The sequence below is a fragment of the Panicum virgatum genome, chromosome 2K (genome assembly GCF_016808335.1).
Source record: "Panicum virgatum strain AP13 chromosome 2K, P.virgatum_v5, whole genome shotgun sequence".
NCBI lineage: Eukaryota > Viridiplantae > Streptophyta > Magnoliopsida > Poales > Poaceae > Panicum > Panicum virgatum.
Window position 1 is genome coordinate 38,806,462 of NC_053137.1, and position 25,436 is coordinate 38,831,897.

Here is a 25,436-nt window from a genome sequence, read left to right on the forward strand (position 1 = left end):
TAGTATTTGTATGCTTTCTCTAGTGTGATGTTTGTCCATCCGAAGGGTGGGGGCTCCACGCGGGGCACTAAAGTATCGCCTGCTAATATAGACGTGGTGTATAGACTAGTTATGTGTTGCTGGATGTTGCGCTTTCCCATGTTTTGTAGAGGTACCCGACAGGTGGTGACAGTTCTGTCCGTGCCTTGTAATCCTCCATGTTCGGATTGGGAGGTAGGAGGTGCATAAAGCTGTATAGTTGGTTGGGCTTCCACCATCAGCTATAGGAGCGGTTTCCCTGTACCAGTTTAATCTTCTGTTGGTCTAACCATAAGATAGAATAGATATAGCTAGCCTAGCACCTTTGACTCGAGCTCTAACTTCTTCTTTTCTCCTTGCCTATAGAATATACTTTATGATTGAGGGTAGTTTGTGTGTGTGTCACACTACCTCCTACCAGTTATTTATCTTACCTCTGTTTATGCATTTGAATATCTAATCTAGATCGGTTCATTAACAAGCCTATGTACTTCCATTCGCCGCCTTCCCTGCGAAAATATAAATGACACCCCGCTATACTCCTGGGTAAAATACTGCAGCGATATTCCGTGCGCTTGCAGATTTATTCGTGGTTCATGAAATACCCGCCACCCCCTTGGCGTCTGCGGGCGTCATCGCTGGTTAATAAGTGGTGATGTTGGTAGGCGCTAACATCCGACCCAAGCGGTTTGACCGGTCTAGTCGGGGTCAAGTCTTCCCGAGGTCATAAGTCCATCATTAAAAGTCCAAATCGGACGTTCTATATATGCATATATGCAGTTTGATTGTCTCGACAGGTGCTATGCGATGGTGAGATACATTTTGCCTTTTGAGAAACATGACCAAACTGGTCTGACCAGTTTTAGGGATAGCTCTGACCGGTTGTCCCAGTCGTGCCACTTTTGGGTGCAAACACGATGCAAGAATAGTGGATGAAGTTAAACGGCAAGTGGCTTTTTGTAATGAGCTAGCAGTAGAGATCACAAGCGGCTCTAGAGCCTAATATCGATGTTAACTATCTCATTGAAGAAGAAGCTGCACTTCCATGGGCCTCCCTGTCGACACGGCAATACCCACACTAGAAACCTAGCTCTACCATGTGGATGGATGAGATCACTCAGCGAACACCTTATACGGGACTAAAGGTAGGTATTACAAAGCGGGACTAAAGGTAGGCTTCAGTCTTAGGTGCCATAAACGGTGGCGCCTTTAGTCCCGAAATGGCACCAAACTGAGTTATGTAGTAGTGTATCCCATCGATCAGCATTGAATGAGAACCACCTTATATGGTGATGCCACTAGGTGCAGCTGGTTCTTTCTCCTGGCTATTGCGGTAACGACCATTTCCATGTCAATGTCATTGGGCTGCATTCCAACTGGGAGACTCCAGTCAATGTAGTAGAGAAGGCGTGCAATAATGAGCTCCAGCATAGCCAGCCCGAAGGTATCACCAGGGCATCTTCTCCTCCCTGCCCCAAATGGCAAGTACTCGAACCGGGAGCCTTTGAAGTCAAGCATGCCATCCTCAAACCTCTCCAGCTTGAACTTCTCTGCGTCATACCAATAATCGGGGCTCCTTGCCATAGCCCATATGTTGATCATGACCCTGGTGCCCTTCGTGACTTGGAACCCACCTACCTCGCAAGTCTCCCGACAGAGATGGGGGGCCAGCAATGGCAACACTAGGTTCAGCCTCATGCTCTCTTTGATCACCATTTTAATGTAGTGTAGCTCCTCCATCTTGGCCTCGTGGTCATGTGGGCTCACGCTATCGAATACTCGTCGCACCTCTGCTTGAGCCTTGGCCATTACATCTGGATTCCTCATGAGGTCTGACATGATCTACTCTACAGCTGACGATGTCGTCTCTGTCCCTCCGGTGAACATATCCTAAATAATATGCCATGCCGCTACATGAGCAATAATGATTTATTTTAAAAAAAGAAACTGCATGTAGTGCGAATCTTCATGAGTAAATTATTACCAATATAATTACCTTGATGTTTATTGTGCCGATGGGGAATTCCAGCTCCCCCTCATCCCTGATCCGAACGAGGACGCTCAACAGGGAATCACCTTGCTGCGCCTCAGATCGGGCAATGATCTTGTCAAAGACTTCATCTACCTGCATGCGTGCTCGCCACATCCTTCGCCTGAGCCCAGTGATGACGTCAATGAAGCGCAGCGATGGAAAGACATCCCCGACGGTGAAGCCCCCACTAAAGCTTAACCCCACAGCCATCGTCGACAGGAACTGGTCCCGGAGCTCGCTGGTGCAAACCTGGCCGAAAGCCGCCTTGGCCGTGATTGAGTTGGAGCAGGATAAGAGCTGCCTCGCGAGATTGACCGGCTCACCATCTCGGCCAGCAGCTTGGATATTTCTAATGAGGACGTCTCGTTATCCCTGATGGGTGCGAACTGCCGCACCATCTTTGCACTGAGGAGCTCCACCGTGCAGAGCTTGCGTAGCGTCCGCCAATAAGCGCCATATGGCGAGAACACGACATCAAGGCCTCCGTAGCAGAAGTACTCCGAAAGCACGATGCTGGGCCTCGACTCGAAGAAGGTATCCTTCTCGCGGAGAACCTCCTCGCTGCTGCCGGCGAGGATATCACGACGGTGTCGATCTGGCCGATCCGGAGAAACATCACAGGGCCATACTTGCTGGCTAGGTCCCGAAGAACAACTTGTGGATGCGACTTGAAGAAGTGGAGGAGGCTTCCAATCAAGGGGAGGTTCCATGGGCCTGGAGGCCTCCTCTTCTTGGAGGTCAGAGTTGATTTGCGCCTCAGCGAGGTCACAAGAATTGGCAAGGAGATGAGGAAGACCAAGAGGAGCGTTGCTGTACTTGAGCTCCATCTCCATGATGGGGGTGGCTTAGCTTGTCGAATTTTTTCCTTTGCAGTTTTGCTTGGGAATGAACCGAGAGGATTAAGGGCCTTTTATAATTAAGCCTTGACCATGCCATGTGGCATGTGGCTCATCACCTATATAAACGTAACTGAACCCGTTATATTATTCAGCTAACTTGAATTCCACGTTACAATCATATATACGTGGCGATCGACCAAAATTTTCCAAGCACGTGATATGACTTTGAAACGATCGTTGGTGGCTATTTTATATCTATTATCTTATTATTTGGTCAACAAATAAAGCCTCCACATTGCTCTCAAAGCTTAGAAATTTTCACGTTAATCGAAAAAAATAAAAAAATAAAAATTACCCACCACTGCTATTACGAAAAAAATTAACCTAAAATATCCCTATATCTAATTAAAAATCACCCACCAATGTCATTATAAAAAATTAAATATAAAATACCATTTAACCATGTATCAGTTATAAATATATACTATTAATAAAAATTAAAGCTAACAACAATCAATCAAAATCTCTACTACTAAAAAGAACTCAGAAAAAACTTTGGTGCGACCCTTACCCCTCCCGCAGTGGCTCTGCCATACAAGATATTCTATCCGTCCGATCAAACGAGCGGCTCCGTGCGATCCCCGCGATCCCGCCCCCTTCCTTCCCGCCGATCCGCCGCCCCTGACTGCGCCGCCGCCCCGCGCGCCCATGCCTCCCCGTCCCCCTGCCTCCCCCTTCTGGCGCTCTCGCCTCCTCCTCTAGCCTCTCCTGTACTCCCGTGCAGTCGCAGCCATCATGCCCGCGCTCTCCGCCGTGAGCGGATCGCCTAGCCTCGCCTCGCTCGACGCCACACGGAGGCATCCCTGCCACGCGCAGAGCTGCAGGTCGATGGATTGATGGCTTGCCGTGCATAGATGCCGCGCGGATCGTCGAGCGGCCGCCACGTCCGCGACACCGTGCGCACCTGCTCGCTCTGCTGCTCGTGGTGCCGTCGCTAGGAGTCAACACCCGGCATCGGCTTCTTCTGGGGCTCCGCAGCAGCCGCTGCACCCCCGGCCGCCATCGACACCATCCTCACACGGTACGCATGCCCCGTCCGCGACTTCTGCTACTGGGAGATCCCCGAGGATAGGAGGCCTTCGCCCGCAGGGAATAATGGATCCCCGTGCTGGCCGGAAAGGGGGTCCTTGTACTCCTCTGTTAATCGGGAGTTCGTCGAGCTTCTCACTCGTCTCGCTCAAGTCTGTTAATCGGGGATTTCGTCAAGCTTCTCACTCGTCTCGCTCAAGTGAGGGCGCTTGCCGGTAAAATTAATTCACCTTGTAGGCTTGTATCATATAAACATATATATTACGTTCCGATCACAACAATCAAGCTGGTTAAGAACTTCAGCTATTCTATTCAACTCCAAATCGGCTTATGAGATTATTGCAAAGTACTCCACCTAGGCTTTGTAGGTATTCTCTGTACTCTAGAACTAAATTGATACGTTCTGTGTTCTTTGATCATTGGACATAAGGAAATTTTTCCATATTTTCAGGCAAACTGTGTGGAGCACACTAGCACGAATGATATCATGAGTTTTTTTTTCCCGTATCTACCTGAACATCATAATTTGTTTGCATTCACAATGGCCATGGAAAGCATTTCATAGCATAGCGTTAGAACCTCATCTCAGATCTTTATGTTAAATAGAATTTCTTTCAGAGTAAGGACGTTCAGTTTACAGGTCAGAATAGTTTTTTTTTTCTCAATGATGGTAATGCTAGAAATATCTCTTGTTAATATTTATGAGAAATATTTTTCAGTATAACTATATGTCACAGCATTAATGCACTAGCACTATACAGATTCTCAAATAACTGGAGGCTGTTTTCATTATAAAGTTTGATCCAAAAGTTCAAAAAATGTTCTAGAAGTCGATAACCTTATTTTGTTTGGACCTTCTCAGGATCATCCATATATACTGTAGTTGTTTAGAAAGAGAAATGCAGAAAACAAGACTTTTGAGATGGATTAGTTTTTTTGTTACAACATGCTGAAGTGCATTTCAGTGTGCTTAGAAAACAGATAATTAATTATAGCAAAAGCAATTTGTTGTTTTGGATGTTAGCTCTCATGTCTAATTCACTTTAGAATCGAATGACTGTGATCTATATCCACAGTTGTCAATCTTTATTTACTCCTGCTCTAACCCAATCGGCATTGTAAAGTTATTGAATGAACATATTTCGTTCTATATACTAGCATGGCACTTTTTGTTGTATTTATAACTTTATTAGTAAGTGCAGATGTTCTGAAATAGTAACTAAGTTATTTTCCTTTCCTGTAACTTCAGGTTTGTCAAATTGGTCGAGTTATTGTCAGGATAGATCTAAAGTATGTGACAGTGGGTCCATGACAAGGTAGACGAAACAATTCATACTTTCAGAGGCCACTAGGATGCCAACAGGTGATGCCGTCTGTTTTTCAGAGGCTGAGGTGAAGTCTTAAGAAGAAATGACATCATATTTGATACGTGGTTCCTCCTCGTGTGCAATGGCAAGCACAAATATGAATGGGCAGACAAGGTACGATGTGCATACATGAAGTCACTCTTCTGGTCAGGATCATTTCTGCGGAGAACATTTCTATTCTATTTGTTCAGCATATTAGGTTCTGATAACTTTTATTTGAATGGGGCTGCTTATCTGTAGTCACTCTCATGCCATCTTTACAATATGTGGTCAACAAAAGCGAATATGATCTGGTAGAATAGGGAAACAGAAGTCTGAAATAGCTAGCTTCTGGGATCAGTTACAACACACACACACACACACAATTGATACGATCAATTCCCCCAATTTTCTAAATTTGATGCAGATCACGGTATTTGTATTCAATATTTCAATCTCATAGAGGCACAGCTTGATCTTGTTGCTCATATCGTGCATCTTATGCTTGGCTCTGCACCTTCTTATATGTGAATCACATATCTCAGTTAACTAACAGTACTTTCCCCTTGTGGTAATGTGTTTGAAACAAATGAATATTTATGTAATTCTGATGGACATGGGAGCATTTTTATACAGTAGCCACATGTCAAGTTTAACTTAAATGGACGTTCGGTCATTCAGTTAAGGTTTTCGTATTCCTCTTTCTCATTATATTCACTCAGACTGTGATGTAGAATTTTTTTTTCCTAAATTACTAAAGAAAATGCAGAGATATCAACACTTTCTGAAATTATTGTTCGATTCAGGTTATAATGTTCCAACCCATGTTTCTTCTCTTTGGCAACTGAATTTTGCATCAACTAGCTTATGAGCCTGGACCAGACAAAATGAGAATGTCAAAGAAGACGCCATGCTTGACATATTCATACTCAATGGACTTTTTGTCTGCATATGATATAGTAGCCTAAAGGTGGGGTAATGTTGATCTGCCGATCTGGTGCCTTCCAATTTAAACTTTAGATCTCATTACCTGCGGTATGCACTAAAAAATGATCGAAATTATTGGCAACCAAATTATACGGGAGTCTCAAGCCATATGATTTTAGTTCTGTAACTTCCTACTTCCTGTAACCTCAAAGTAAGAAAGTCAGATGAGTCATTCTTCTCACTATTATTCTTGCCCATATAATTTCACATTGTTTGCTAACAAGCACGGAAGCAACTAAAATGCGAAGGCTTTTTCACAGTTTAGGCTAAGAATTGTCACGAGCACAGGCAAAATTATTTTTATCACCCGTAGCAACGCAAGGGCACGGACCTAGTAAAATAAAAATAAGAATCTCCACATTCGCTCTCAAGGCCTAGAAATTCCCACATTAATTGGAGAAAAATAAAAAAATAAAAATTACCCACCACTGCCATTACGATAAAAATTATCCTCAAATAACCATGTGCTTAATTAAAAATCACCCACCAATGCCATTATAAAAAATTAAATATAAAATACCACTTAGCCATGTATCAGTTACAAATATATACTATTAATAAAACCTAAAGCTAACAACAATCAATCAAAATAAAACGAAAATAAGAATAATTATCTGCATAATATTATTAAAGCTCAACAAATCAAATTGTTATTATAGGTAGATCATAGTTGAATTGTTTTAATCAACAATAAGACATAATTAATGATAATGAACATGATGATGTATGGTAAAAAAATAGTATAACCTTTAAGTAAGGACACAACGACATGCAAATTTTTTAATTTTCAATACTAGCCATGCAAATGCGCGGGCTATACGCCTAGTTAATCAAAAATGCCAAACCACAAACGACCTGCGAGCATGCATACACTTACACTTTCCTTCTATACACATACACTCGCACTTTCCTTTTTTCGATTTTTCACCGTCCGTTTCAAATTATAGGTCCTTTGACTTTTTCTTAACCCAACTTTGATCACTCGTCTTATTCAAAGAATTTTTTTTCCAAATATAGTCAAATCTAAGTCATTTTTGAAGAATTTGTGTTGATCACTAATAGAGAAAGGGCCATAGGTGCCGGTTGAAAGTCAAAAAAATATATGAAAGTCACACAATTTTTCACGCGTGTAGCTCCCTTACCATCTCACCTCAGCAACAATTGTGATTGAAAGGGAGATATTTTCGTTTTGAAGTAACTCGCGTGGAGCACATTTAGATACCGGGTGGTAACACCACTGATACGAAAGGCTAGACATAAATATCGGGTGATAAAACTACCCGTTACTAATACACCTGGTACCTATGTCTAGCCTTTGGTACCGGATGGTGTTATCACCTGGTACTAAAGGATCTCCTTAGGCTTCCATCCATCCCAGAAGTACCAGCTTAAAAGAAGACCCGGTACCAATGCTAGCATAGGTACCGGCCCTTCTCCAAACTAGTACTTCTGTGTGGACTTTTGGCTTGTTTTCTACTAGTGGATAAAGCAAACTACAATAAAAGAAGTGATATTCTGCATAAATTTTTAAATAAAATACTTGCCAAATTTGAGGTTAAAAAAGTCAAACTACCTATAATTTAGAACGGAGTATTTCTTCCCCATAACTACACACATGCAATCTCACAGAACTCATGGAAGGTAAGATGCGGCAGATATGAACTACTCTAGTTTATAATTATCTTGCCGTTATCCATCTGTAACGCAGGAATCCGGATATGTTTTTTTTTTCCGAAACACAATACAAACGACCAGAGAGGATAGTCATCTTAGCTTGCGCGAACTACTCTGCTATACGTCAATATGGGTGGGTACATAACGGAGGGCCTTGTAGACTTGTGAAAGTTCACGAACGCAGATAACAAGCTCATCCAGATTTCGATTCATGTGTGTCTAGTTTCATAATTAATTTATGGAAATCCATTGGAATTTCCATTCCTTGCCTAAAGGTAGCGCCATTATTAATGCATCATTCAAAGACGGATCAGGTATTTTTTAGACCAGAAAAGATGTAGAGTTAAGAATTAACATAAGTCGTGCGCGCTTTGAACTGTGTTTTATTGAACCTATGAGTGCGTCCCTCAAAACATGATTATGTAAATTGAAGTGCGCTATCTAGTGCACCTAAATAACCGATCGATTCATACTAGCCAAATAATCAGTGAACATTTCATTTCATGGATCTGTTATTTGGTCTTTGTATAGTTCACGTGATGAAGTAATTGAAAATGCTGATATATATACTAGTAAAATACTATGTGGTCTTGCAAATTTTTAGTGCACTTGGAAAAGATGACATGTTTTTTTTTGGGAACAGGAAAAAAATGACATGTTGGGAAGTGACATGGCATATATATTGAAGACAGGCCCAACTTAGTGGCATGTCTTGAAAAACATGTAGCTTCCACATTTTTCCAAAAGTCAAAGAAACATGCCAGGAAACTCAACAAGTTCATGTCAGATGTCTTGAAAAACATGTAGCTTCCACATGTTTCCAAAAGTCAAAGAAACATGCCAGGAAACTCGACAAGTTCATGTCAGATTTGACAATGACACAATGGGTCTGTCCACAACTTTCAAGACATGCGATGCGCCCATTCCCCGTTTTGTTGTACTAACTATTCAAACTGCTAGGGTCATAGGGCTGTCTGCAAAGATGACATATCCTGATATTTATAAGCAGGAGGAACTTTCATTAGAAGTTAAAAAACTCTAATTTACACTGTCCATATATCTGGCTCTACCCTGTGAGCTTTTGTTTCTCAATGTTACCAATTTTGAACTAGCTCATACTCTGAATTACTTTTCTGAATGCCATGCAGTATTCGGCAGCCGACGTGCAGTTTTTTTTTTAAAAAAAAATCGGCACCACCGCTAGACCCGACTGTGATGTTCCACCCCTTCACCACCGAGGACCCTAATCCAACGGCTGGCCAAAACCAGCGGTGATTCTGATTTTGACCCGATAGTGAAGGGTGTTTTGTACCAGTGGTAAGTCTTAAGTCTTCTATAGTTTATGTGTCCATGATGGCGTTTCAATGTCGGCCTTCCGACCTTTTCCCCATCATGGTGTATCTGCTCGATTACTACTGCAGCATATGTGGGGCCATGGCTGGGTTGTTATAGCTTCCATTTGATCCTATCTCCTCTTGGGTTTGGGTGGGGATGGAGCGACATAGGAAGGAGAAGGGAATGGATGTGGTGGAGCAGAGAGCACAGCAAGGGTGCTGAGCGCTTGAGGAGGCAAGCCCCAAGGCAGCGTGCGGCAGGTGCTGCCGAGACAGGTGCGGCCCGTGGCCGGCATGGTGCTGAGCTGTGATGGACCCCGAGGAGCGCGACCGATGGCTGGCGGATGGAGGACGGCGATGAGTGCGGGAGGCGGGGGTGGATGCGGATCGGGGGAGGTGACTGACCAACGTAGAAAAAAAAAGAGGATAAGATGGGGAGAGAAGGGAAGGAAGGAAATAAAATAGAGAAGAATAAAGAATACAAAATACAAAAACAAGTGTATTACGGTATTTTGTATTTCAAAATACAAAATACAAAACATCATCCGTGCTCATTGCAGTTGTACTGTTAATCATTGTTGCTAATGTAGAAAGCCCAAGCCTTTGAAACATTTGATTGTTCTTCATCATATTTTGAGCCCTCAAGCGTTCATAGTCAGTAAGTGGAGTTTTTACACATTGATTAACTTAGATGGTAAGTACATATGAAGCAGATAAAATTATAGCAGGCAAATCAAGAGAACTACTAATTCTATACTTAATTAAATAAAACAATAAGAGGTACACTGAATTCTAACACGGTATGAATTATGTAATTTCAATGTAACTACATAACTAAAAATTTATTTCATAAAACTTGTACTATCCCCCCACCAGGTAACGCGCCGACCCCTTCGCTCACGTTGCCTTGCACGGCGACTCGGGCGTACCCTTCCGCCTCACACCTCGCTCCCGCCGTCACCGCAGCCTCGGGCCCTCGCTTCTCCTCACCATTGGCCTTCTAGCCGGTGGCAAGGAGGAGCGGGGCTCCGCCCTCTCCAGTAGATCTACTGCTTCATTAGGTTTTCATTTTTTTCCTTTCCTCAAGAATAATTAGGCTAGGGTTTGGTTTGTCGTTTCACATGTTTTCTATTTGGCTTTCTATTTTGTACTAGATTTCCTCCATGGGAGGTGTCATTTTCTTCGATGGCGGCTTGTTCATCATAGAGGGATCGAGGTACATTGGCCTAGTACACTTTGATGAGGGATTGGATCTATTTTCCACTTTGGTGGCATCAAGATCCGGCGTCTTCTTCTCCGCCAACCTCAGCATCCAGATGAAGGCCGCCACCGGATTCGCCTTCACCTTCGGTAGTTTCCTGAAAACTACGGTTCCCCGGAACCCACCCACCAGCCACTCGAGCACCGAGAGCGGCAATTCCACAAGCGTCAGATCCAATCTGACGACTCAAAGCTCCATTGTTCGTCGAGTTTCCGAACTCGACATCAACGATCCTCTGATCATTCGCCCCAGGGCAACGCGTCGCCCTGTCATCTCCAATACCGATCTAATCTCCGGAATAGATCGCGTTACCAGATCCATCGCCGAGTGCATACAACTCGCGAGAGCGTGCTGGGTCGTCCTGGCGACTCGGCCATCGTACCACACGGGCTCCACAACAACTCTGCGGTGTACTCGGATCAGGTCCGCGTATGTATGGGCAACCTGCGCATCATCGAGTTGGATCAGTCCGACTTGGAGCAGATCCGATCTGGTCTGCCCTCATCCCCTGAGGCCGAATATCAGGTCGCGGTCTTAACCCTCCCGCCCAACCGCAACAACCCCAACGCCCGGCGCCAAATCTCGGTCGTCTCGCTGGACTCCGAGTCCTTCAGCGGCGAGGACAACCAACAGCGGGCAGGGTGCCTTCACCGCAATGCCCTTCGCGTAGATCACCGGGCCAACGAGGAAGTCATCCAACGAGGCGAAGAAGATCTTGAGAACGCCGAGCACCACAACCCCCGGGTTGGGCAGAGGCGTCCATCTCCACCGAGGCCGAGGAACCTCGAACACGAGTTCGTCCTGGACTACGACGGCCACGAAGTCTTTGCCACGCCATCGGCCAATATGGCTGCTATACTCCAGGTATTCGAGGGTCTTCCTCAAACTCCTGAGATTGCAAAGGCCCGTGCTCGTCTCCACATTACAGCAACCTAGGCTCAAGGCCTGAGGAAGGAGTACTCCAACTACTGGGCACAGTCGAGCTCCAACCGCTCGGTACGCCCTCATCGCCACGAGGAGGAGGTCGGCTAGCCGGATCTCCGTGCCCGCCTCGACCGCAGTGATCTTCGACCCCGCATCAACAACCACCATCGCGAGCGGGACGCCGCCGAGCAGGAGCGACGTCGCCGCTACGATGAAGAACATGGCGCACCCGGCGCCAACCGCAACAACCGCGATCGCCAACCCCGCGGCAACGACTACGACCCGGCGGATGACCTTCACGACTTCTCCACCTTCTTCGACAGGTTGCGAGCCATCCAGTGGCCCGCGACCTTCAAGCCGGTCGGCATCGAGAAATTCGACGGTGAATCCAACCCCAAGACATGGCTGCGCACCTACGCCATCGCCGTTCGAGCTGCCAACGGCAACAATGACATCATGGCGGCCTACATCCCGGTGATGATGACCCGCCAGGTGCTCAACTGGCTGGAATCTCTCTCTGCCGGCTTGATCAACAGCTGGCAGGATCTTTGCACCGCCTTCGTCCAATACTACCAGGCAGCCTGCCTGTCGGATTGCTTATCCGGCAAGTCCACCAGGGGTATGCCCGGCGATAGATTTGTAGGTGAAGGGGGGATTCCGGAGCCAAAAACTAGATGGTTGCGAGATGACGCTAGGGTTTAGACAGGTTCGGGCCGCTCGGGAGCGTAATACCCTACCGCTTGATGATGAAAGATGAGATGCGTTCTATGGGTCCCCTCACGGTGCCTTTATAGGCCAGGTGCTGTGGGTTACAGGTAAGGGAAGATATCTACTCGGGTTGTTACACGGAATCAGGTCGGTTGAGATCCCTAAATATCCGGAATACATATCCGCACCTTGATCCTGATCCTCGGAGGAACCTTCCGATGTCCAGCCGAGTGCCTGTCCGCCGGGTAGTCGTGCAGAGTGGTCTTGGCCGAGTAGGTACCCAGTCGGGAGATAACTACTCGGCTGGGAGGTACCCAGATGTACCTTCGTCAAGCCCCCGAGTGCTGAAGAGCTTGAGCCTGAATCTTGATGGTTGACTTGTGCAAAGTTCTTCGGGACTCATGATGATGTCTAACTCCCTTCAGTCTTCAACGGGATGCGCCCCTGGGCGCACCCGTTGGGTGCAGCCCCCGAGCCTCGGAAGGTTTCGAAGAAGCTTTTCGAGGGTCAACAAAGAAGCTTTATTTTCCTGAATTCCCGAGTTGCCTGAGCACCCAGTACGTCAGGCTGCCTTGTCATTTTCTCGACCATTTGCCAGACCGGATCTACCCGACTCTGGAGTCGTGGCGCCTAGCCCCCGAGCAGGGTCACTGGCGGAGTCGCGGAGACACGCCGAGTGGTAGCGGCGCCCAGCCCCCGAGCAGGGTTGATGCATCCGGCCCAGGTGGGGTTGGATGAAAAGCCCGACAAACCGATCCGGATTTCCCGAATCCCGTAATTTTAACACCGGCATCCAAAATTACGACGCACTGATCCGGCCTACAACACCACTAGGGTCTCTTGTTGTGCCTCTGCAATCTTAGCACCGCACTCCGGCACACCCACTCGGGGAAAGGTCCAATCTCCCTAAAAGACTAGTCTGATAGGGGAAGGATGGCTCTCCCTTTTAAGGTGGCTTCTTCCTCCCAAGCTAAGCAGGGTGGGATTATGAGGCTCACACGGTCGCCGCCCGACTACAACCGGGCCACTTGGCCCATTTTTTTGTTGCATCTTTGCTAGCGGGTAATAGTGGAGGATGTCCTCATCATTCTCACCCCCTTAAACAAGGGCCCAACTCTGATACCAAATGATGCATCTGGCCCAGGTGGGGTTGGATGAAAAGCCCGACACACCGATCTGAATTCCCCGAATCCCACAATTTTAGCACTGGCATCCGAAATTACGACGCACCGATTCGGCCTACAACGCCACAAGGGCCTCTTGTTGTGCCTCGGTAATCTTAGCACTGCACTCCGGCGCACCCACTCGGGGAAAGGCCCAATCTCCCTAAAAGACTAGTCGGATTAGGGAAAGGTGGCTCTCCCTTTTAAGGTGGCTTCCTCCACCCAAGCTAAGCAAGGTGGGATTATGAGGTTCACACGGTCGCCGCCCGACTACAACCGGGCCACTTGGCCCATTTTTTTGTTGCATCTTTGCCAGCGGGTAATAGTGGAGGATGTCCTTATCAAGGGTCGCTGGCGGAGTCGAGGAGACACGCCGAGTGGTAGCGGCGCCCAGCCCCCGAGCAGGGTCGCTGGCGGAGTCGTGGAGACGCGCCGAGTGGTAGCAGCACCCAGCCCCCGAGCAGGGTCGCTGGCGGAGTCGTGGAGACACGCCGAGTGGTACCGGTGCCCAGCCCCTGAGCAGGGTCACTGACGGAGTCGCGGAGACGCGCCGAGTGGTAGCGGTGCCCAACCCCCGAGCAGGGTCGCTGGCAGAGTTGCGGAGACACGCTGAGTGGTAGCAGTGCCCAGCCCCCAAGCAGGTTCGCTGGCGGAGTCGCGGAGACACGCCGAGTGGTAGCGGCGCCCAGGTAGTCTGTATTTTTACTGTTTGGTCTTTACTGCAATGGGCAGAAAGTTACCATTGGGGGGCCCGCTCCTTGCTGAGTACAACTTAGGCAGTTTCTGGAAAGCCGATTCAAATTCCGCGCGATCTTCGGGGTTGTCGTTGCACGCATGTCTGATTTTCCTTATAAGGGGAAGGGCCCAGCCCACAGAGGGTCAGCCATTCCCTTGCCTTCTTGCTGTTGCCTTTTCGCCTTCCCACCGCTAGTCGCCCTCTTCGCATTCGCATAGATCCGATTCGCCCGCCGCCACCTGAAATGGCCAGCAAATCATCGAAGTCGTCCTCCTCGGCATCGGGGAGCGCTGCCGACGTGCCACCGCCCTCAGAGGCGTGGGCGCCGAGCACCCTCCAAGAGGAGGACATCCAGGACCTGGTAGAGCGTGGGCTCCTCCCCGAGAAGGAGATCTCGGGGTGGAAATGCTGCTTCGGGGAGGACTTCTCGACGGAGGACTGGACGGAAACGGTAGTCTTCCGGTCCTTCTACGAGAAGGGTTTCGCCTTGCCCGTGGGGCCTTCTTCCGCCGGCTTCTTTTCTTCTACGGGCTTGAGGTAACTCATCTCAAGCCGAACTCCATCGCACAGACTGCGATCTTTATTCACTTGTGCGAGGCATTCCTGGGAATTGCCCCGCATTTCAACCTGTGGCGGCCCTGTACCATCTGACGGGGTACTCGTCCGCTGCTCGCCGCGATGTGGTGGGCGGCGCCGCATTTTCGCTGCGCCAGGACCGATCGTACCTGGCCCTGGAGCTACGTGACAGCAACAAGGGGTAGCATAAGGAGTGGTTCGTGGTGTCGAACCCGGCTCCTTGTCTGCCCACCCGTACCATGGAGGAGATGGTACATGTGAACCTCCTCCTCAACGAGATCGCCAGCCTATCGACCCAGGGGCTGACAGGCACCGTGGTGGCCCTGTCCTTCAATAAATGGCTGGTTCAGCCGATTCAGGACAAGGTGCACCCCGGCTTTGAGTACTGGGGTCGTCAGGACCCATCCCGGGGGCAAAACCGAAAGGTTCCCCAGGACAAAGCTGCGAACCGGGTTGCCCGAATGATGCTGGGGCCGATACGTGACCGTGGGTGCCCGAAGGCACACTGCTTGAAGCGACCGACCAGAGCCGTAAGTCTTCTTCGCTTTTCCGTACTGTTCTATTTTCCGTTCTGAGTTGTTCTGTCTTTGCCTTGGAGTTGTTTTTGCCCTGCTTCTCCATATGCAGCGCACCCATTGGGTTGTAACCAACTATGAATGTCTTCATGCATGCAGGCTAAAGTTCTGGAATTCTGGTCTCCCGCTCCTCTGCCTGAGGGGGATGCGGGGAAGGACGCGGCCGCCCCGTCCGATCTGAAGAAGCCGGAGGCAGCAGATCTAAAGGTGTCGTCCGATTCGTCCGTTGCAGGTGACTCGAACGTTGAACTTGTAGGTGGCACCATCCCTCCGTCTGCGTCGAGGCGGAGAAGGCGTGCTGTCCGAAAGATCTCGGCCTCCAAGGCCGGCTTGAGGGGTACCCTGCCCAAGGGGGGCTCTGCTGCCACCTCGAGGTCGGGTAGCGATGAGACGGGGGCAGAAGATGCCCCAAAATTGTCCGGAGACGGCACCGGTGCTGGGCGCACAGAAGGGGAAGCGGCAGCGGGGATGACGCGCATAGGGGAGATCGGGTCTCCTCTGTTCATGCCCTAACCGCAACAGCCCGCCGCGCCGCTATAAGCTGTCTTTTACCGCTCGCCGTAGCGGAGGGTTAGTGTGGTTGCAGTTGCGATCCATTTTGTTGTGGATCACAATTTTAGGCTTGACGCTACGAAATTTGTTGGCTTCGTAGGACGAGGAAGGCAGGGGAGTCTGCTGATGAGGCATGCCGGGTTGAGGCGTCTACATCTCCTCCATCGGTGGAGAGCCCGCCACAGTCCCATGTTCGCTGGGAGGTGTTGAGCGAGGCGGAGGCGGGGGATACCGAGCGATTTGCGGCCGTGAAGGCCGCACCAGTGGGGGTGGCGGAGGCGCCACCTGTGCCGCCGTCGTATCCGCCACAGGAGAACCCGAGCCAGGAGTTGTTTCCCGCTCTCCAGAATCCTGCCCTGCCCGGAGCCATCGTGGTAAAGCAGCAGGAAGCCGAGGGGGATGATCCAGCCAAGTTGGCAGAGGAACTCCAGGTCGTGGCGGAATTGGCCGAGGTAGGATGACATCCCTTACCTATGTAGTTGTTCATGTTGTGCTGGACTTTAAGCTGGCTGCCCTGTTCTTGTTAGGCACTTGCCGGCCTGAGCCAGCAGGCCGCCGAGAGGATGCGGGGGGGGGGGGGGGGGGGGGGGGGGCGCCGACCGCGGACGGCCGACTCGAGTAGCTCGAGTCCCGGCTAGCCGAGTTGGAGGCGCAGAATCGCCTGCTGGAGAAGCAGCGGGCGGAGACGGGGAAGGCCCTCGCGGAAGAGAAGCGGGGTAAGGAGCGTACCACGCTTTTTTTTTGAGAAGGAAAATGTATTGATCTTAGCGTATTACACCAGCCATTTCACAAACAGGATCCTAAAGAAACGGAAAATTACAAAGAAGTCCAAAGCTCCTGTTCATCTTCCTCGAAGACTTCAGAGATTCGTTCGTCACCGCCGCCAAAGCCGTTTCCAATCGTCGTCGGGCACCAGAGCCAATCTCCACAAGGTGGAGGCCGTAGAGGAGGGCTTACTTCTAGGAGAATCAGCTGAGTATACTGCCTCCCAGGCGCATTGGCTAACTCCCGTACCCACGACGCATCCTTCGATTCCACCGCCGGCAATCCGAGCAAAGGTCAGATTTTCACCAAAGATCATCTTCCTCGAGATTAACAGGATCAACAACATCATCACCTGAAGAAGACGATGATGTGCCAGCCCTCGACTCCTGGACAGGTCTCCCGAGCCTCTCCGTTGATGTCGGAGTAGATCACCATCGGAGAACAGAAGAGGCTGGGAGAAATTATTCCGCTGCGCCACCGTGGCTTCTGAATCGCCGGCGTCGCCAGGAAAAGCAAGCCGCAGAGGAGCCACACTACTCTGGCAAAACCTGACTCCACTGCCGAACATAGACGGCGAGCAAACTCTAGACCTAGGTGGACTCGACTAAGACCCTACGAAGACAGACGATCTATTGAAAAGACGGACCCCCGCTCCTCGTCACCACCGACAGCGAGGCCAGAGGCGAGGGAACGGGGGCCGCAAATGGTGGCGGCGGCGGCGTCGCCCCTCGGCTCCTTTCTTTCGCGAGGTGAAAGAGACGTCTTGATTCGACTTCTCGTGGAGCTCGTGCTCCGTGAGTCCGCGACCCCAACCTTGACGTGCGCACCCGCCGGTACAGGAGCGTACCACGCTTTATGCTGACTCGTTTGTATTCAGGCTGATCGATACCCTCTCAGGGCTGGAGAAGGAGGTCCGCACTCTGAAGCGTGACCTAGCGGCCTGTGAGAAGGCCAACTCTGAGCTGCAGAAAGCTCGGGATGTCGCGGAGGCCAGGGAAGGTGCCACGGAAGGCAAGCTCCGCCTGGAGTGCCAGGCACGCAAAGGTATGGTCCTGGAACCACTCCGTTTACTTTTGGGACGAACTCACAGGGAGTTGAAATGAAATCGTGCTATCAAGTGCGGAGGCTCGGCTGGCTGCGGCGATCGCGACCCTAGGGCAGCTTACCGGCAAGGTGAGCGCCGTCCTCGCCGCCTTTGAGCCGGAAGGCACGGCCGCCGCGGAGGAGCTGGAGGCACGGCTGGAAGCGGCGCGCGGGCGGCTCGGCATCTTCGACAGGGGGGTCTCCGAGGATGCATCCCAGTACACCCTGGGACTCGTGAAGTCCCACTTCCTGGAGGCCAACTTCGAGCCGGTGGGTGACGGGATGGCGCCGGAGACCTCGGTCCTCACCTGGGCCGACTTCCTCGCCGACTCCCGGCCGATCGCGGAGCACGTGGCGGCCGACCTGAACCTGTGATTATAGAAGCTGAGGAAAAATGGTCAGTAGGTGGCCAAAAAATAATATTTATTTTGTATGTAGATAAATTTTCATGTTCTTGTGTTGGGTCTGTAATCCAAGTCGTTGCTGAGTTGGCCAGGTAGTTAGGATGAGATGACCCTGCGATGTGCCTTTACTTGCTGGGTTGAGAGCTGGTCATCAAGCGCGCGGGCAGTAGGTGACGCGGGGTGGTTCCATGACTAGCAGGGTTGTGCCCGCAACGACTGGTTACATTGGGGGTGTCTGCACTGGACAGACTTAGGTGGATCGGACTGGCCGAGCCCAGCCCCCGAGTGTAAAGGACGAGTCAGACTGACCGATGCACAGCCCCCGAGTGTGCTGAACAGGTCGGGATGAGGGAGAAATAACTACAAGTAATTGAAGACTTTATACTTTATTAATGACAGATGAGTAAGGTACATAGCTTTGTTTTTTTTTCTTCTACAGATAGAAGCGACGAAGGTGTTCAATGTTCCATGGATTGCCCACGTCTGTTCCGTCCTCGCGCTGCAGTTTGTAGGTTCCTGGGACAACAACACTGCTCACGATGAAAGGTCCCTCCCATGGGGGAGTTAGCTTGCCTCCGGGGGACTGGACCCGTCGGAATACCAGGTCGCCGACATTGAAGTGGGGCTGCTAGACATTTTTGTCGTGATAACAACGTAGCTGTTGTTCGTACCGAGCGTGCTGGAGGGTTGCCGTTAGACGGTGCTCCTCGACCGAGTTGAGGTCTGTTCACCGAGTTGTGTCGACCTCGTCTTCGTCGTAGTTCTGGGTGTACGGGGCACCAAAGGCAATATCCGTCGGAAGGATAGCCTCAGAACCGTAGACCATGAAGAAGGGGGAGTAGCCGGTGGCCCGACTTCTCTGCGAGCGCAGCCCCCATACTACTCCGGGTAGTTCTTGGATCCACTTGGAGCTGTACTTTTCGATCGGGTCGAAAATCCAGGCTTTGAGCCCCTGGAGGATCAAGCTGTTGGCACGCTCCTCCTAGCCATTGCACCTGGGATGAGCCACGGAGGCGTAGTACACATCGATGCAGCTCTCCTAGCAGAAGTCCCAGAATTCTGATCCAGTGATGGAGGTGCCCAGATCTATGATGATCCGATTGGGCACTCCGAATCTGTGCGTTATTTCTTCGATGAACTCGGCTGCCTTAGCTGCTGACGTGGATGAGACTGGCTTGACCTCGATTCACTTGGTGAATTTGTCGATGGCAATGAATATATGAGTGTAGCCGCCTTGTGCTACCTTGATTGGTCCTACCGAGTCGAGTCCCCAACAGGCGAATGGCCAGGATGGAGGGATCGTCCGCAGAGCCTGAGCCAGGATGTGTTGCTACTTTGAGAAGAACTGGCATCCAGGGCATCGTCTGATGATGCCCTAGGCATCGGCCAGGGCCTTCGGCCAGTAGAAGCCTGATCTGAAGGCTTTACCAACCATGGTTGATGTTCCTGCATGGTTTCTGCAAATTCTCGAGTGGATCTCGCCAAGGAGTCGGACTCCGTCTGGCTGGGAGATGCACTTGGAAAGGGTTCCTGAAGAGGTCGAGTGCCTGAACAGCTCGGTTCCGATAACGACATAGCTTGTGGCACGGCGGGCGAGTCGCTCATGCTCCTTGTCCTTCGGGTAGGACTTGTTGTTGATGATGAAGTCGAGTATCGGGGCTCGCCAATTTGGATCGGCGACTAGTACTTCCTGGCCGAGGGCTGGCGCTAGGTCAGGCTTGGTGGGAGGTTCCTCCTCGATTTTGACAGTAGGGGAATTGAGAGAATGCACGAAGACACCGGCTGGGACGAGTGCCCACTTGGAGCCCAGCTTAGAGAGTACGTCGGCTGCCACGTTGTAGTCCTGGAGGACGTGATGGAATTCCAGGACGTAGAAGTGGGCCTCGAGCTTACGTATCTCCTTGTAGTAGGCATCCATCTTCTCCTGAGTGCAGTCCCAATCCTTGTTGACTTGTTGGATGACGACTTTGGAGTCGCCGTAGGCGAGTAGCCTCTTAATGCCGAGTGAGGCCGCGATCCTGAGACCTTGGATGTGGGCCTCGTACTCGACCGCATTGGTTGTGGCCTTGAAGAGTAGCTGCAGGACATACTTTTGCTGCTCACCCCTTGAGGAGATGAACAGGATGCCTGCCCAGGCGCTGTCGAGGTTGAGGGCGCCGTCGAAGTACATGACCCAGTTCTCGGGTCGCTGTTCAGGTGGAGGGTCCTGAATCTCTGTCCACTCGGCAATGAAGTCGGCCAGGGCTTATGACTTGATGGTGGAGCGAGGGTGGAACTCCATGGACAGGGCTCCCAGCTCCACCAACCACTTGACAACTTGGCCGTTGGCATCTCTGTTGTGGAGTATGTCGCCGAGGGGAAAGGAGGAGATCACCTTGACGTTGTGTGCCTGGAAGTAGTGGCGCAGCATCCTTGACGTGATGAGGATCACGTAAAGAAGTTTCTGCACCTGGGGGTAGCGCAGCTTGGACTCGCCGTGTACTTCACTAATGAAGTAGACAGGTCGTTGTACTTTGTAGATGTGGCCTGGCTCATCCCGTTCGACTACCAAGGCGGTGCTGACCACGTGCGTAGTTGGCGCAATGTAGAGGAGTAACATCTCCCCGTCTTCTGGAGCTGTTAGGACGGGGAGTTGTGAGGAAATCATTGTGCTATTGAAAGGCTGCGGCAGCTTCCTCGTTCCACTCGAACTTGTCCGACTTCTTGTGAAGTTTAAAGAAGGGCAGGCCTCTGTCACCGAGTCGGCTGATGAACCGACTCAAGGCGGCCATACACCCTGTGAGCTTCATCAGATCCTTCTTGCACCTGGGTGGCTTCATGAATTTGATAGCATTGATCTTCATTGGATTGGCTTCGATTCCCCGACTGCTTATGATGAAGCTGAGTAGCTTGCCCGTTGGGATGCCGAAGACGCACTTGGTGGGGTTTAGCTTCCATTTGAATCTCCTGAGGTTTTCAAATGTTTCCTGTAGGTCTGCAATGAACTGATCATTGGCCTAGTTTTGATGACGACGTCATCCACGTAAGCCTTGACATTGCGCCCGATCTGCCCCTGGAGGCATTTCTGGATGGCCTTCTGGTAGGTGGCACCTGCGTTCTTGAGGCCGAACGTCATGGTGTTGTAGCAATATGCCCCAAAGGGCGTGATGAACGATGTCTTCTCTTGATCCGACTTCTTTAGGGCAATCTGATGGTATCCTGAGTAGCAATCAAGAAAAGAGAGGAGCGCGTACCCAGCTGTTGAGTCGACGACCTGGTCAATGCGCGGGAGAGGAAAGGGGTCCTTCGGGCAGTGCTTGTTGAGATCCGTGTAATCAACACACATTCTCCATTCGCCATTTTTCTTTTTTACAAGGACTGGGTTTGCCAGCCATTCTAGATGTGTGACTTCCCGGATGAAACCAGCGGCTAGGAGCCGGGTTACCTCTACCCTAATAGCCTCCTTTCGATCTTGAGTGAAGCAGCGCAACCGTTGCTTGATGGGTCGTGCCTTCTCGTTGAGATCCAAGGAGTGCTCAGCCTCTTCCCTTGGTACGCCTGGCATGTAGGAGGGCTTCCATGCGAAGATGTCCCTGTTGGTGCGATGGAAAGAGTTGAGCGCGAGTTCCTATGCGGAGTCGAGATCGGCCCCGATCAGTGTTGTCTTGTCGGGGTGGTTGTCGCTGAGGACGATCACCTTCGTCTGGCTATCTGGGTGCAGCTGGGACTTGGCACCGAGTTGCCAGACGGCTTTTGGAGCTGGTCCATTATGAGGGCCTTTGCCGCCTGAGCGACCATGGCTTGGTTGTTGCTTCTCTCCAAGGCCTCGACGGTGTTGATGTTCTCCGTCTCGCAGGAGTGAGACGTCTGGACGTCACCGCAGATGGAGAGGACTCCATTTGGAGCCGGCATCTTCAGGAGAAGATATGTATGGTTGTGGATCGCTATGAACTTGGCGAGCGCTGGTCTCCCTAGTATAGCATGGTAGGAAGTCTCGAACGGGGCCACCTGGAAGATGATGGACTCCGTGCGGTAGTTGTCCCGGGTGTCGAAGGTGACGGGGAGGGTGACTGTGCCAACCGGAGTTGAGCCAGTGTTGGTATTTTGCAACGTCACGAATAAAATCCGCAAGCGCACAGATACCGCTGTAGCTTTCACCCAAGTGTATTCCAGGGTATCGTATCCAATAGGGAATGTGAGTACGCTATCTACAAGTTTAGGTTCATCCAAGGACACACACGCCGGTGTGGAGAAGATAGAAGAGAGGACTTTCTATATCTAGAATTTGTGCCTACAAGAAGAGATCACGTCGCCGTTATACTTCGAGCTAAAGGTGTCGACCAGCTTATACAAACCGATAGCTCCTAAATGATGCTCCATCCAATGTCCGAACGTGGAGGATTACTAGAAGGCTCGAACAGGGCTGTCACCACCTGCCGGCTACCTCTACAAACTGTGGGACTATCAGACAACTGAGTGGTATAGTCCAGCCTAGACACCATGTCTACGCCTTTTCCTACTAACCTTAGCCCTGGCCAAGACTACCCTTTTCTATCCGGGGTCTTAAGCTAAGATCAAATGCTACTCGCTAACATACACATCAACTAATATAAGGCAGATATGATAACTTGCGATCTAAACTCTAATTCCAAATAAACAAACAAAGAAAGTCTCGAACACTTACAACCGAATAAGCATCCGTCGAGGTACAAGCAGAGAAGAGTGCCGACAAACCCGGCACTTCCCCTGACTCCTCCTCACTCTCCTCCTCTTCTTCTACACCTCCTAGTCTACCTAAGCATCTAGGATGAGGGCCTCAAGCTCCAAGGGAGGAAGGGTGAGTTGAGAGGGTGAGATGTGTGTTGTGTGTTTGTCTTCATTCCTCTACCCCCCCTTGTATTTATAGGAGGGAGCCACGGGGTGCAGCAGCTGGAACCGACCTCCTCATCCAATGCCAAGCCTCCACGTGTCTGACTTGAGGCGGTGGGGCCCACAGGTAGGTCGGCCGGCCTACTTGGTCGGCCGGCCTCCCAGTGGGCCCACCGACCTTGCATTTTGGCCTGTGGGTCGCTTCCTGGGCCCACTTGTCAATGACATGGGGTTTATCTTTTATCATGTTGTTTTCTTGCTCTGGTGGGCCCTATACTCCATATTCTGACACGTGTCACGTCCTGATTTGCCGGAACATCGTGTCTTGGATTAAACCATACCATTATACTGCAAAATCAGCTGGAAATCACCTGCACACATTCTAGAACATCACCTGTGGAATCCGTTAGTAAATAAATCTATCCTAGCATTTATTCCACATTTTAGTCCCTTTTTGTGCAGGAGTTGACGGTCGAAATTGGTCGTTAGTGACCGTCAACATCCAGCACCTGGGATGATGCCGTAGAAGGCCTGGTATGAAGTAAGCAGCTTAGTCATATCGAAGCCCATGTCCTCCAGAGTCGTGGCGAAGATGATGTTGAGGGTGCTGCCCCCTCGATGAGTACCCTGGCCAGATGGATCTGGCGAATCACTGGGTTGACCACGAGTGGGTAGGCACCCAGCCTAGGCAGGTGGACCCAGTGGTCACGTCAGTCGAATGTGATAGGGATTTCTGACCAGCGGAGGGGCTAGACCGGGTGCCTGAACACCGAGTTGGCATCGCGGTTGTGCAGCTTGATGCTGCGCTTGCAGGACAGCGCGCTGGAGCCTCCGAAGATGATATTGACCACTCGTTGCTCCTCCTGGAAGGTGCCGGGTGACCTGTTGCCCTGCTGGTTCTCCTCGTCTTGCCTGGGCGAGCGGTTCCTGCGGCCGCGGCCACGAGAGCTTCTGGAACTACTCGGCCTTTCGCGATCATCGAGCCTGGGTCACTTGGGCTCCTCTGGAGCGACGCTGTTGGAGAAGGCGCGGCACTCGCGCGCCATGTGGTTGGCATCCTTGTGCTAGGGACATTTGGCATCAAGGAGACTGTCGAGCTCCTCCTGGTTGAGGGAGGTGCACTGCTGGGGTCAGTCGGCGACGGCCACGGTGTTGTCGGGGCCGCGCTTGTGATCGCGGGCCTTGGACGACTTGGCGCGGTCGCGGTTCTTGCTATGTCATGGAGGGCGATCTCCGCCAGGGCGAGCCGGGTCGTCGTCCCTATGGAGGGGACGATCAGTGGGCTTGCGGCGGTCCTTGTGGCGGCGGTGTGCACGCTCAGCGTGCACCATGTTGGCGTGTTTGTTGACGATGGCCATCATGTCAGAGACAGTCTTGGGGTTGCTTTCAAACATCTTCCTCTATAGTTCGATGCTATGGCGGCCTTTTGATATAGTCACGCAAGGACTCGGAAGGAAGTTGCGTGACGCTGCCCAGATCCCATCTGGTTTTGGGGCCCGGGCAGGCTGCTTGGTAGTTCTGGACGAAGGCGGTGCAGAGGTCCTGCCAGCTATTATCGAGCCGTCGGGAAGGGACTCGAGCCAGTTCTGCGCTTGCTGGCTCATCATTATCGGGAAGTATGCCGCCATGATGTCGTTGTTGCCATTCGCGGCTCGGACGGCGATGGTATAAGTGCGCAGCCATGTCTTGGGGTCGGATTCACCATCAAACTTTTCGATGCCTACCGGCTTGAAGGTTGCGGGCCACTGGATTGCTCGCAACCTGTCAGAGAAGGCGGAGAAGCCGAACAAGTCATCTGCTAGGTCGTAGTCGTCGTCGCTGGGTCAGCGATCACGGTTGTTGCGGTTTGGGCTGGGTGCACCATGCTCGTCGTCATAGCGGCGACGTCGTTCCCGTTCGGTGTTGTCCTGTTCACGATGATAGTTGTCGATGCGGGGTCGAAGATCTCGGCGGCCGAGGCGATCGTGGAGGTCTGGCTGGTCAACCTCCTCATCGCGGCGATGGGGACGCACCGAGCGGTTGGAGCTTGATTGCACCCGGCGGTTAGAGTACTCCCTTCTCAAGCCCTGAGCCTGGGTTGCTACAACATGGATACGAGCGCGAGCTTTTGCAATCTCGGGAGTTTGGGGTAATCCTTAGAATACCTGGAGGACGGCGGCCATGTTGGCGAATGGTGTGGCGAAGACTTGATGGCCGTCGTAATCCAGGATGAACTCATTTTCGAGGTTCCTGGGCCTTGGTGGAGATGGACGCCTCCATCCAACCCTGGGGTTGTGACGCTCAGCATTTTCGAGATCTTCCTCTGCCTGCAAGATGACTGCCTCGTTGGCCCGACGATCAGCGTGGAGGCCGTTGCGGTGAAGACGTTGTGCCCGCTGTTGATCGTCCTCGCCGGTGAAGGAGTCGGAGTCCAGCGAGACGACTGAGATCTGGCGTTGGCCGTCGGGGTTACTGCGGTTGGGCGGGAGGGTAAAGACAGCAGCCTGATACCCAGCCTCGGGAGATGAGGGCAGATCAGATTG

The 25,436-nt window shown here is 51.0% G+C and overlaps 1 protein-coding gene, 1 long non-coding RNA gene and 1 pseudogene across 4 annotated transcripts; 1 reads left to right on the forward strand and 2 right to left on the reverse strand.

Annotated features, from left to right (window-relative positions):
• Positions 1–998: 998 nt before the first annotated feature.
• LOC120675784 lies at positions 999–2,910 on the reverse strand (annotated as a pseudogene).
• Positions 2,911–3,491: 581 nt separating this feature from the next.
• Positions 3,492–5,949, forward strand: LOC120675791. 3 transcript variants are annotated; one of them, XR_005675489.1, is made up of 2 exons: positions 3,492–4,346; positions 5,228–5,949. It is a non-coding gene; the product is annotated as an uncharacterized LOC120675791 (long non-coding RNA). The 3 variants fall into 3 exon arrangements; XR_005675493.1 differs by having other exon boundaries at positions 3,495–4,177; XR_005675488.1 differs by having other exon boundaries at positions 3,496–4,193.
• Positions 5,950–21,738: 15,789 nt separating this feature from the next.
• LOC120695273 lies at positions 21,739–23,484 on the reverse strand. Its single transcript, XM_039978562.1, has 2 exons — positions 23,424–23,484; positions 21,739–22,115 (listed from the first exon to the last, which is right to left on the reverse strand). The coding sequence occupies exons 1-2, from the start codon at positions 23,482–23,484 to the stop codon at positions 21,739–21,741; spliced, it is 438 nt and encodes a 145-aa protein (XP_039834496.1).
• Between the last annotated feature and the right edge of the window lie 1,952 nt (positions 23,485–25,436).